General features: G+C 56.9%; 1 protein-coding gene across 1 annotated transcript in view; it reads left to right on the top strand.

The window, feature by feature from the left end:
• MYH9 (myosin heavy chain 9) overlaps window positions 1-12,778 on the top strand; it is a 93,211-nt gene that overhangs the window by 63,297 nt on the left and 17,136 nt on the right. Inside the window, exons 14-23 of the mRNA XM_022599874.3 lie at window positions 480-653; window positions 2,976-3,090; window positions 5,583-5,776; window positions 6,126-6,247; window positions 6,988-7,057; window positions 8,887-9,047; window positions 9,895-10,003; window positions 10,971-11,102; window positions 11,498-11,704; window positions 12,239-12,376. Of these exons, the coding sequence (XP_022455582.1) occupies window positions 480-653; window positions 2,976-3,090; window positions 5,583-5,776; window positions 6,126-6,247; window positions 6,988-7,057; window positions 8,887-9,047; window positions 9,895-10,003; window positions 10,971-11,102; window positions 11,498-11,704; window positions 12,239-12,376 (1,422 nt within the window). The remainder of the gene's footprint in view (window positions 1-479; window positions 654-2,975; window positions 3,091-5,582; window positions 5,777-6,125; window positions 6,248-6,987; window positions 7,058-8,886; window positions 9,048-9,894; window positions 10,004-10,970; window positions 11,103-11,497; window positions 11,705-12,238; window positions 12,377-12,778) is intronic.

Here is a 12,778-nt window from a genome sequence, read left to right as displayed (position 1 = left end):
CGGTGTACGGAAGGCTTTTGGGGCTCTGGGGCGCTTCCTCCTCCTCGGGAGGCTTGTCTGAAGTGTCACCTGTCGCCATGTAGCTGTGTGGATATGGAGGGCGGGGGAGGGGATGTGGAGGGACTCAGGGACCGGGACATCTGCTGGGGGCAGCCTCTGGACGTGGGCCGAGGGTCTGCTTGGCCCATCAAGCCCGCCAAGGGATTTCCAGTGCACTCGTTGGAGAACCCTTCTGATGCATCATTAACCCTTCTGATGCAACTGTAGCCTAGACCCCAGAAGTTTCTTTTGAGCTAGAGCTCTTAAATTGAGTGCTTTCGGCAGTGCTTCTTCTTCTTCTTCTTCTGTTTTTTTTTTTCCTCCCTGCGGGGAAGCACTGCCTACCTTCTGGAGAGATTCTGGGCTTTGGCTTCTTACGAGGGCAGGAATGGGTGGGTTTCCAGGTCGAGCTCACCTGTGCGATGCTGTGCTTCCTCCAGGCAGGCCCCCCAGGCATCCTGGCCCTGCTGGACGAGGAGTGCTGGTTCCCCAAAGCCACGGACAAGAGTTTCGTGGAGAAGGTGGTGCAGGAGCAGGGCACCCACCCCAAGTTCCAGAAGCCCAAGCAGCTGAAGGACAAAGCTGATTTCTGCATCATCCACTACGCTGGCAAGGTGAGGCGCACACGCACAGGGAGGTGTCGGCCGGACCTTCGTAGGAGACTTGGAGGCGATTCTAAGACCGGGAGCCCCGAGGTGTGGGGCGGGGCGCAGTATCCTTGTCCCGTGACTCGTCCGATAATGTGCCTGGTGCCGTCAGCATTCACGGGACTCCCCCACCTCGCCGAGCACCATCACATGTTCCGTTTTGTTAGAAGCTTGCGGCAATCCTGTAAGGTGCTCAGGCTGGTGTCCTGTTGTGTATTATCATTAGGTGCATTTTCCAGGCGCAGAAATGAGATTTGTGCTAAAGGCGCAGGCCGTGGAGTCTGTATTAGAGCTCTGCCCCTGTGTGACTTTGGGCTGGTTACCTCACTTCTCTGAGCCTTGGTTGATTCACATGGAAAGTGGGGATGACCACCACTGAACTGGGTAACATGGATTAAAGGAGCTTGTGAGCCCAGAGTCGGCGGTCAGTGCTCTGGGGCAGTGTCTCTCAGCCTCCACACTGCCCACTCGAGGGCCGGGTCAGTCTTTGTGGTCGGGGCCCGTCCTGTGTGTTGTAGGATGTTTAGCAGCATCTCTGGCTTCTCCCCACCAGAGGTCAGCAGCGCCCTCCCTACTTGCCAAACCAGAAATGTCTCCAGACATCCCAGAACATCTGCCACATGGGGGTGGCACAGTCCTCTGGGTGAGACACACCCATAGATGATGGCTTTGTTATTGCCAAGACCACCGGCCAGTAAGTGGCAGAGCTGCCTTCACACCAGCTGGAACACATCCTCCAGCTGGCTTGTTCCTGGGGCTTGAACCTAACTGGACAGGGATGTCCTGAGTCTGCAGAGGTCCGTGCTTAGACTAAAGCTGGGCTTTCTCAGCAAATTGTGTTGCTTGCATGGAGTATCTAACTATTGGTTACATTCGGGTGTGTGATGAGATTTATTTATTTATTTTGGGGGGCTGTGCCATGTGGCTTGCGGGATCTTAATTCTCCAACCAGGGATCGAACCCGGGCCCACAGCAGCAAAAGTGCCGAGTCCTAACCACTGGACCGCCAGGGAATTCCCACAAACTCCCTGTTTAAAAAACCTCTGTTTTCTCGTTACCTAAGGTAACGGCGCCTAAAGCCCCATTTCCACTTCCACCCCTGTTAGAAATGTAGGAGGGCTTTTGTTGCACTGTTGTCTGTGATGCGGAAACTGGGTGCACCCAAAAGCCCACGAGGGGCCTGAACGGTGAGACTGACCGTGTGCATCCTCGCCTGGGCTGCACCACAGCAGCTAAAAGGACAAGGATGCTGCCTGTGCCCAGGGGGACAGATGGCCGGACACTCAGCTCCAGGGTTTGTCGTCTCCCGGGAGGTAACTCTGCCCCTAGGGAGAAAGAAGCCACCATCCTGTACCTTGTCATCAATAGCAGTGCGTGTGCGGAAACCTGTCGAAAGGGGCCAGGAGGGGACCACAGGCTGAGAGCGGTGGTTACTGCTGTGTGGTTTAGGACAGGGGTTGCAGCAGCTTCCTGCTCTGTTTGTATTGTTAGAATATATAATGTTGTACTACTCTTGTTATTAAGGATATATTTCAAAAAAGATAAGAATAGGGGGCTTCCCTGGTGGCACAGTGGTTAAGAATCCGCCTGCCAATGCAGGGAACGCGGGTTCAAGCCCTGGCCTGGGAATATCCCACATGCTGCGGAGCAGCTAAGCCCGTGCGCCACAACTACTGAGCCCGGGAGCCACAACTACGGAGCCCACGTGCTGCAACTACTGAAGCCCGCGTGCCTAGAGCTCGTGCTCCGCAACAAGAGAAGCCACCGCCATGAGAAGCTGGTGCGCCGCAACTAGAGAAAGCCTGCACACAGCAACAAAGACCCAACTCAGCCAAAAATAAAATAAATTAATTAAAACAGAAAAAAAGATCAGAATAATGCATATCCAGGAAAACCTGGGTATCCTGAAATGACAAAGAAAAAGTAAAACTTACTTGCCTGTTACTAAAAAGAAATATTACCACATTTTGGTTAATGTCCTTTCAGGATTTTTTCTTTATGTTCGTGTTACCTTAAAAAAATTAAAAACAGAATATTCCGTGGTGTAACTATAACCGTTTGCTTGGGGTTCGCGTGGCTTAAATTTTTTGCTTTCTGCGTGATTCCTCAGAGGACGTCTCATGGAGGCCTCCGCCCTGGCCACTCATCATTTCCTTCTTGGGGATGCAAATGCCGGGCCGAGGGTTCACAGTTTTCAATGTTTCCGCCTGTGGGGTCGGCTGGTCATCGGAGAGGCTGCGCGCGCCGATGTCCCCCAAGCAGCCCGTGACCTGGGGTCCCGTCTTGCAGGTGGATTACAAAGCTGACGAGTGGCTGATGAAGAATATGGACCCGCTGAACGACAACATCGCCACGCTGCTGCACCAGTCCTCCGACAAGTTCGTCTCGGAGCTGTGGAAGGATGGTACGCCCTTGGCCCTCACCCCGCCTCCCGGTGCCCCCGGCTGGGCCTCTTCCCTCCACGGCAGCGGGTCGAGCCCAGGACGTGGACTGGTGGGTTTGTGGCCGCTTAGCACCTGGGAGCCTGGGCTCCTCCGACCCTTACGGTCACCCTGTCCTTGAGCCCCGAGCATCCTTGAACATGCTGCGCAGCCACTTGCTCTTGGGCAGAGGCTTCCCTAGGCTCCGCGGCCACAGACAAGCCCTTTCTAGCGCGGGGTGGGGGGGGTCGCGTGATGGCCCAGCGCCCAGGTTCCCGTCCCACTCCTTACTGCCTCCCTGCCTCTCCCTGGTAGCTGGTAGCTCCAGAAGTCGTTCTTTTCCTTGTCTCTGCTGGTCTCTCCTCCCTTCTGCCTGGGTTTTGCTTTAACCTCTCTGTTGCAGAGATGCAGAGCACCCAGAGAGCCTATTTCTATCAGCGCTTTCCTACCCTCCTCCTCCTAGAACCAGGTGACTGGCTGCCCGGTGCGGCGTCCGTCCGTGTGTGGTGCATCCAGGGCTGCGTGACGAGTGCTTCTGCTCAGCTTTCTCTGCCATGGCTGCTGCTGCGTGACTGTGCCCCTTCCCTGGTCTCGGCCCCGGGCTTGTGGGGAGGCCCCTTCCCCCTCCCCATCGCCTCCAGGCCTCCAGTGGAAAACCAGGCACATCAGGGCCGTGTTTTGGTATTGACACTTCTTGTTAGATCTTAAAAGGAAAAAGAATCATTTTACAATCTATATCCCCTTCAGAATTCCCGCCTGTGAAGGCGGCGTCTCATTGATTGGATGGCTGCCATGTCTCAGCACGAGGTGCTGCGCGCACTGCTGTTACACGCTCGTGTGTCTGTGCGTGCGCGCACCTGTGTGTATACGCAGCAGTCACCTGCTCCTCCCGGGCCAGGCCTTCTGGGGGCAGGGCACACTTACCTGAAACGGCGAGTTGTTACGGGGCGTATTTGACCTCACACTGGGCAACCTGAGTGGCCGTCACAAGCCACCCACTCCCAGGACACCTTTGGTGGCCAGAGGGGCCCTGCGGTGGCTGCATGAGGTCCAGATGCCTCCCGTTTTAATTGAGGGGGTTCATCGGGTCCATCCTCGCTCCCGGCTTCCCTCTTGAGCAACAGTCCTTTGGGTTGCCTTCAAAAAAATAAGAGATCTGGCCACAGAGGAATAGGAAACCGACTTTGTCACAGAATTCTTAACTTTTGCAGCCAGCAATGGAAGCTTTCAAATTTAACATTGGCTCTTGCTTAAGGCTGGCCTCAAATCGCCGGCCACTTAGGTTGGGTTTGTTCGTTGTTTTGTTTTCGCCTGGGAGGAAGCAGTTCATTTCATTGTTCTGGGTGGGAGCCACGGTGATGAGGGCTTCTTTCCTGGAGGGTGGGCTTAGATGATAAAGACCCCTGAGCTTGGAGACCAAGGGAGACGAGAGGGAGAAGGGGTCGTCACTGGCAGAAGTGGTTGTCTGGAACTCTCTGCTCCGACACCATTCCTGCTGCGCTAGGTCCCTTATGTAGAGAGCCCCGCGTGGGGCCGCTGCAGACAGAGAGGGACTCGTCCAGAGTCCTGCAGGCGACAGCAGAGTAGCTTTAGAGCTCCTGCCTTCTCACTCCTAGCCCAGTGCTCTCGGGTAAAGGTCAATGTGAATTCAGGGTGCTGAGTTTTTCATTTCACCTGGGATCCGAGGACTATAGGATTCCTGTAAGTCAAGTTGAACACCTCCTCAGAGCCAGGCAAGTGGACGAGCTTGGCTCGCCACTCCAAAATGCGTTATTAGGTCTGGTTTTTTTTTCCAGTTATTCTCATAGCAAAGGGTTGTTATTTACCAGCCATCACGACACTCACCAAAAGGCCTCACAGCTCCTATCAACTTACCTGAATCACAGCTAGTGTGAAAGGGGATTCTGGTTTTTTTTGGAGTACAATCGCTTTACAATGTTAGTTTCTGCTGTACAATGAAGTGAATTAGCTATATGTACACCTATGTGTCCTCCCTCCCACCCCCATCCTCCCCCCTCAACACACACACCCCCCCCATCTAGGTCATCACAGGGCACTGAGCTGAACTTCCTGTGCTTCATAGCAGGTTCCCACTAGCTATCTATTTTACACCTGGTAGTGTATAAACGTCAGTCCTAATCTCCCAGTGTTAGCTCTGTCGTGTCTCTGGGTTAGGAGCTTTCCAGGGTGGCTGAGATAAGCGCCGTGGATGTGGAGTTAGCCTTCACAGGTGCGCTGCTCCCCTCAGTGGCTCTGCGCCCTTTCCAAAGAGTGCTTCCTGCTTTCTGCTCCTGAGGGCTCACAAGGCCACCTTTGCTCAACATTTGGAGATGACTTTAGCCTGCTGTGTAGACTCCAAGTAGAAACAGTCTGCTGTTCTGTAGTCTCTCTTTCTGTCCAGATTGTCTGTCTTTCCCACCCCTCCGCCCTCATCTGGACTGCCGGGTACTCAAGTGCTTCTGCGTGCTCTCTGCAGTGGACCGCATCATTGGCCTGGACCAGGTGGCCGGCATGTCGGAGACAGCGCTGCCAGGGGCCTTCAAGACACGCAAGGGCATGTTTCGCACGGTGGGACAGCTGTACAAAGAGCAGCTGGTCAAGCTCATGGCCACGCTGAGGAACACCAACCCCAATTTCGTCCGCTGCATCATACCCAACCACGAGAAGAAGGTGTGGCCCCTCGGGGGCGTGGTGCGGGCGGGCACACATGCGGGCCACTCCACCCTTGTCTGTCTCCCTGTGCAGAAGCTCTGTCCCCCGCCGCACACAGTGGCCTCCGTTAAGTTCCCCGGCAGGGTGGCTCAGGCACCCTTAGGGGCTAAGCTGCCTTCGTAGCCTGTGTTTCTGCCTCTCCCGGACCTGGATCACGTAATTAACTGGGCTGTCAAAACCTGTGGGTGGCAGCGACTCCCAACTCCCTTGGGGGCTTTTGCCCTGTTTCATGCAGAGGGGGCTGCCCCTCTCTCCGTCAGTTCCTGGGTGCAGAAGTAAGAGCAGGTGCATGTATTTTCCTCCCTAGGCTGGCAAGCTGGACCCCCATCTGGTGCTGGACCAGCTGCGCTGCAACGGGGTTCTCGAGGGCATCCGAATCTGCCGCCAGGGCTTCCCCAACCGCGTGGTCTTCCAGGAGTTCCGGCAGAGGTGAGCAGGGCCCAGGGCCGGCTGCATCCCAGCAGGGGCTTCCGGTACGGGAGCCGTTTCCTCGTCCGGCCGGCTCCTCACACGGTTCTCTGTGCCACCGTCTACGGGAGGAGGGATTTCTCTGTTTTGTTTCTGAAACAAAAGTTATCTCATTGGCTTTCACTCCTAGTCACTTTGGGAGCCTGGCGCTGTTTGCTACAGTTAGAGGAGCTCTGAAAAGAAATTAAAGGAGGATCAGCCGAAGCCTTGGGTCTTAAAGGAACTTGATGGAAATGGAGGTCTGCTGTGTGTGCAGAGGGGCCAGTAGTGACACCGGCTTCTTTGCTTAATGACTGTGTTTAGTGCCAGTTGCTGCCTTGATGCAGCCCTGAGTTTAATTTCTTGGACCACCCCGTTGATTGGTGGTTCCCTGCAGCATCTCAGTGAAGAGGTGGGCATGGCCTTCTGGGGTTACAGACGCGGATGCAAAGCCCACTGCAAAACTCACCCTTGAGTGAATGAAACAGCCTGACATGAGTTTCCATTCGCTTTCTGGAAAGCACCAGGCCTTCCTCGTGCCATTTAGCCTAAGGAAAGAGCAGGGCGGGGTTCACCGAATGTCCCCTTTCCTTAGGAGACTCTGTGGAAAGAATTCTACATCTGCTATACCACAGGGACGACCCTAATCTCTCATGTATATTCCAGGCCACATGGAATCCAAGCGAGGGCTAACCTGACCTGGCTGTCCTTTTCTTCCTCAGATACGAGATCCTGACACCAAATTCCATTCCTAAGGGCTTCATGGATGGGAAGCAGGCATGTGTGCTCATGGTGAGTTGAGCTGCTGTCCCCACCTCCTGTGTTGGGTGACCTGTGGCCGCTGGGCATCCATGTGGCCAGCGCCCCTGTGATTGGACAGGGTCCTTTGGATCCATTGGCACCGTGCTCTCTTGTTCCTCCAACAAGCCAGTTCTGACTCTGCCAGGTGCCCTGAGCGGCAGCCCCCTTAGCCCTTGGTGGGGTCAGGACAGCATGTGGGAGCCAGGTGGGAGGGAGGAGGCCAGAGCCGCGGCGTGGCAAGGCTGTGGTGTGAGACGGCCTCTTCCTTTGGGGCACATTCTGGTTCGTTCTTGCGCACGTCTCCTCCGATCTTCACATGTAGTGTGGTCGGCGGGGCAGCTTGCCACCAGGGCGCCACGACCAGCCCAAAGCTGCTGGTGTCTGAGTTTCTGGACCTTTCCTCTCTTTCCCCCAGCTCTGAACCAGTGCCTGACGAGCAGTGGGCACTGGATTCTGCATAGCGAATGAAGGCCCTGTGGTGACCCAGTGGCCGCGCTGAGGCTGTACCCACTCAGTCGCTTTTCTGCTTTGCAGGCAGGCGTCCCGCTGGGCCTGACGTGTCCAGAGTCAGTAGCCACCACCTCCTGCTTGCTTTACTTCGCGTTCTTTCCAAAGAGTCAGCAGAGGATAGGCCGGGCTTGGGGGTGGGGGAGGAAAGAGAAAAGGGAAGAAAAATTCAGCACCTGCTCTGTGCAAAGCAGCACATTAAGGGACAGGGAGATGGGGGCTAGAAAAGGAGGGAGAAGACACAGCTCCCTGCTCTCCGATGCTTGTCACCTGGCAGAGAGGAGGCGTGAAGGAAGAAGGGTGTGCCTCCAGCTCGTGTCTGGGCCGCTGTTTCTCCGGAGACTGAGTTAGCTGCTGGCCAGTGAGGGGTGTCCCCACTTCTGGCATAGGCAGGTCCCCTCCGTCCAGCCCTGCAGGGAAGATGGGCAGCTTGGGCTCTTCATGCCGGGAGGGAGGTGGGACGCGTGGCCGGGGGATGCCCTCAGTGGCTCCACCTGCCCTGGGCTTCCCTTTTCACAGGGCCTCTGCCGGGTCGTTCATGGACACCAAGGTCCCCAGATCCCACTTACCCTATTCAAGGCTCTGCCTCTTGGAGCTTGTTCTAAATCTCTTCTCTCCCAGGCAGACAGTTGGACAGACAGACCCTTGCCAGTGGGCTTAGTAAAAGAGCCTGGTTCCTGTACCAAAACAGCCCGGTAATGGTAATGACGGCTGAAGCCCATTCGGCACTGGTCACACGCTTGACCCCGTGCTTGGTGCTTTCTGTGCGTTCTCTTGTTTGACTCCCACGGCTCTCCTAGAAAGGAGGTGCTATTATTTGCTTTGTTTGTTAACTTTTCTTTTAATTAAAGAAACCGTTATTCCCATTTTACAGCTAAGGAAATATGGGCTCACGGAAGTTAAGGTCTAGGGTCATCTAGTTTGTATTTGATCCTGGCCTGAGCTGGAGTCTCTGCTGGGCTTGGACAAAACAATGATGCTTGGCCACCTCTGCTTGGAGGGAGACCTGACTGGGCATTTGTAGAGCGTGACTGCAGTGTGCGGGGCGGCACAGAGAAGGAAGAGGAGACCTCCAGGGTCCCTTCAGGGCCGAGATTCTGTGCTTCTCTGCAAGTCTGACTCGTTACCTGCCCCATGCCGGCCCCCACCTGCCTGCTCCCCAGCGTGCCCCCAGCCGCGCTTTCCCTGCACCAGAAGAAGGCTGCCCACAGAGCAGGCCTGACCCAGGCTCCAGGCCCCTCCCCCGTCCTTGGCCTTGCTCCAGGGCTCCGCAGGGGTGGCAAGGGGCAAGTGGCCAACTCTCCTCCGTCTAGATCAAAGCCCTGGAGCTCGACAGCAACCTCTACCGCATCGGCCAGAGCAAGGTCTTCTTCCGGGCCGGCGTGCTGGCTCACCTGGAGGAGGAACGGGACCTGAAGATCACAGATGTCATCATTGGCTTCCAGGCCTGCTGCAGGGGCTACCTGGCCAGAAAGTGAGTCCTGCGACGCCCACCCCACCCAGCCTGCCCCGCGCTCGGGCCCTCCCAGCTCTCCTGTAGCGGAGGACACCGAGGAAGCGGTGGCCTGGGCGCCCTAATGCCAGTCAGGTGTCGCCCGGGGAGGCCCCCGTGGCCTTCCCTGCCCCCCTACTTCCTGGATTTCTGCCTGAGGTTTAAAGTGAGCTGGTGGGGGGGGTGACTGTGCTTGGATTTGCTCGTCACGAAAGCTCCTACCACCGCTATTCCTTCCTGTGTCCCTCATGTAAGGATGACACCCAGAGCCGGCTGTCCCCAGAGGACGCCATGCTCCCAGAGGAGGAGGCCATCCTTGAGTCCCGAGCAGCTCCTGTGGGGGTCAGGGGCTGACTTGCTGCGGGAAGGTGGGTGGGGCAGCTGCACATCTGTCCCCTGAGCCCTCCGTGTCTGTGCTCAGGGGTGTCTGTTCCAGCCTGAGAGCTGAGCGCTGGGGGACGCAGCATGAGTTTGTGGAGTTTGGACAAATGGACCTGTGTAGGACACCAGCTGCTGACGTTCTCCCTCTAAACCAAAGCCACAAGATCGTGGGTGGCACCAGGGTGGGGAGCTGCGGTCGATAGATGGACTTGATGACCAGGGCTCACACTTGACTCGGATCTGTGGTGACCTCGGCCCCAGGCACCCTCTGTGAGGTCACCCACAGGACTCAACCCGAAGCCGACCTCCTTCCCGCCACGTCTGTTTCGTGGTGCCCCCGGCAGGGGTCGGTCCCTCCGGAAAAGCCTCCACAAGTGAGGTCAGGACTGTCGGGAGGGAGGTGTGCCATCCCCCACCTGGAGGGCTGACTGTGACCCTCGCCCCACAGGGCCTTCGCCAAGAGGCAGCAGCAGCTGACGGCCATGAAGGTCCTGCAGAGGAACTGTGCCGCCTACCTCAAGCTGCGCAACTGGCAGTGGTGGCGGCTCTTCACCAAGGTGGGTCTGAAAGGGCCTCCGCGTGACACGGGGGACGAGCAGGCCTCACGCTGGCCTCCTGCAGGGCTCAGGCCCTGGGGCTGATCCTGCCCATGGGGTCTAGAGGGGTGTGAGCCGGGACGTGTGTCTGGCGTGGACGGCCACGGTGCCATCAGGCTGGGCTAGGGTGGCTCCTGGGATGTCAGGCCCCAGCCCGCCCACCACGGCTCCACGTGGAGACAGAGCTGCCCACCCAGAAACCACGGGCAGGTCAGAATCTGCACCCGCTGGATGGGTCCTCCCTAGCCTTTACAAAAAATTCGTTAATTAGTAAAGTTGTTCAGGCTGCTTTTGTTTATGATAAGTAATCTGTGGTAATTGCGAAAAGTTAGACTAACCAAAAGGGTAAACAAGCAAATAAAAATTCACCTGTAATCCCTTCATCCTTGTGCCAACGTCGATATTGAATAGATGTTTCCATGTTTAGTCTGCTTTTAAAAAAATTTTTTTTCACTCCTGGTAAATCTCTGCTGTGTAAACCACACACGTTCCTGAGCTTTGACTTGTATAAACAGTCATGTACTTTGCATTTTGCATCTAAAATTCCTTCATGAGCATCATTTTTTAAAAGTCAGCATACTGTTCCCTAGAGATGTTTCATAATTTATCTGACTATTTTTCCAGCAGTGGATGTTTATCTCTCTCTCTGAAATTTTCACTGTTATAAACAACGCTGTCCTGAACATCTTCATGCACACATAGGGGTAGTTTCCCCGAAACGTAGTTAGTGGGTCAGAGGCCTATGGCACGCAGTACCAAATTGATTTCCAGAAAGATTGTACCCATTTGCACCTCCTCTGCCCTGCGTCCTACCTGCCCCTCACTCTCACGAGCTTGCGCTTCCGCAGGTGAGGGGAAAGCGCCACGGCTCTCAGCCTGGACAGGCATCTTCCCCTGAGCACGTTTCCTCCTCAATCTCCTCTCCTAGGTCAAGCCGCTGCTGCAGGTGAGCCGGCAGGAGGAGGAGATGATGGCCAAGGAGGAGGAGCTGGTGAAGGTGCGGGAGAAGCAGCTGGCCGCTGAGAGCAGGCTCTCAGAGATGGAGACCCTCCAGTCCCAGGTGGGTGTCTGCAGGCTCTGCCCAGGCACTGCTGCCACCTGCTGGCAACCAGTAGGCGAGGCATGCCTGGTTAATTTCTCTGCAGACCCTGTTCGGGGTTTCGTGATGCAGGAAGGCTACCCCATGGGATGGGAAGCTCATGAGTGTTGGGTTCAAGGCCCAGCCCCTCTCTGAGCCTGTTTCCTCGGGATCTTGACGTACAGCTCATGGAGCGGTGGTGAGGGACGGTGGACGTGATGTTTAAACGAGCGGGGCCGCTTCAGCGTCCTGAGATGGGAGCTGCTCTCAACAGCAGGGTTCTCCCTGCAGGAGCCTGCACTGGAGACCAGTTCTCCTGCGGGTACCAGTGGCCCGAGGCGGCCGTAAGAGCTCACATTTCCCACGTGTTCTCGCAGCTCATGGCTGAGAAGTTGCAGCTGCAGGAGCAGCTCCAGGCAGAAACGGAACTGTGTGCCGAGGCCGAGGAGCTCCGGGCCCGCCTGACCGCCAAGAAGCAGGAGCTGGAAGAGATCTGCCATGACCTGGAGTCCAGGGTGGAGGAGGAGGAAGACCGCTGCCAGCACCTGCAGGCTGAGAAGAGGAAGATGCAGCAGAACATCCAGGTGCCCGGAGGAGGGGCAGGGCCGGACCCCAGGCATGGGGCGGGGGGTGGGCTGCGTGGGGAGCAGGGGTGCCACGAGTGCCATGGGAGGACAGCCTTTGTCCCGGGGGCAGCCCTGGAGACGTGTTCTCTTTGGGGCTTTTTTTTTTTTTTTTTTTACGGCCGTGCCGCGCGGCTTGTGGGATCTTAGTTCCCTGACCGGGGATTGAACCCGGGCCCATCGGCAGTGAGAGCTCGGAGTCTGAACCACTGGAGCACCTGGGAATTCCCTGGGTGGTTATTTCTGATGTGTCAGGTGCCTGTTAGCGCTGCCCCACTGAGAGTCAAAGCCAATTTAATTCCCCTCCTCCGTCCTGGCTCTGGCTGGTCTGAGGAGCGGAGGGCGGATGCTTGCTGGACGAGGCCCCTCGGAACACGTGACCCCGCGATTGGACTAGGGTTCTTGTCCCCGCACCCCGGTTTTAAATACATGACCACACAGGTGGGGGCCGGGCCACATCCAAGTTGCTCAGGCATCGCCCTGGCTTCCCGTTAGGAACTGGAGGAACAGCTGGAGGAAGAGGAGAGCGCCCGGCAGAAGCTTCAGCTTGAGAAGGTGACCACTGAGGCCAAGCTGAAGAAGCTGGAGGAGGGCCAGATCATCCTGGAGGACCAGAACTGCAAGCTGGCCAAGGTGGGGCGGCAGCCCGGCAGCTGGGGCACGGGGGCGAGCGGCTGGGGCAGCGGCTCCAGGCTCGGGGCTGCGGCTGGGTCCCTGTCAGCGTCCGTCTGGCGACAGATAACAGCTGGGAATCAAGTTAGAGGAGAAGGAGGGACAAGGTCAGGATGCTGACCCCCATCTCCAGAGGATGGGGGTGGCCAGGTTGACAGGGCAGGACGGCTGCCCGGGACCCTGTGATGTGGGGAGTTACGCTGGCTGTGTGGCCGCCACTGTGGGATTAGGACTCCATTGGTGGCCACACAGAGCAGAAAGTGAGAAGGACAGGGGCGCTTTGGGGGGTGAGGAAGGGGGAGGTCGAAGGCATGCAGAAGGTGGCGCCATCCCGCCTGCCCTGAATTCCCTCGCTGACGCTCA

The sequence above is a fragment of the Delphinapterus leucas genome, chromosome 11, assembly GCF_059928025.1.
Source record: "Delphinapterus leucas isolate spDelLeu-1000000601 "Yukka" chromosome 11, BTC_Dleu_Yukka2, whole genome shotgun sequence".
Classification (NCBI taxonomy): domain Eukaryota; kingdom Metazoa; phylum Chordata; class Mammalia; order Artiodactyla; family Monodontidae; genus Delphinapterus; species Delphinapterus leucas.
Note: the sequence above shows the minus strand (reverse complement) of the source record. Positions and strands in the feature narration are given on the sequence as shown.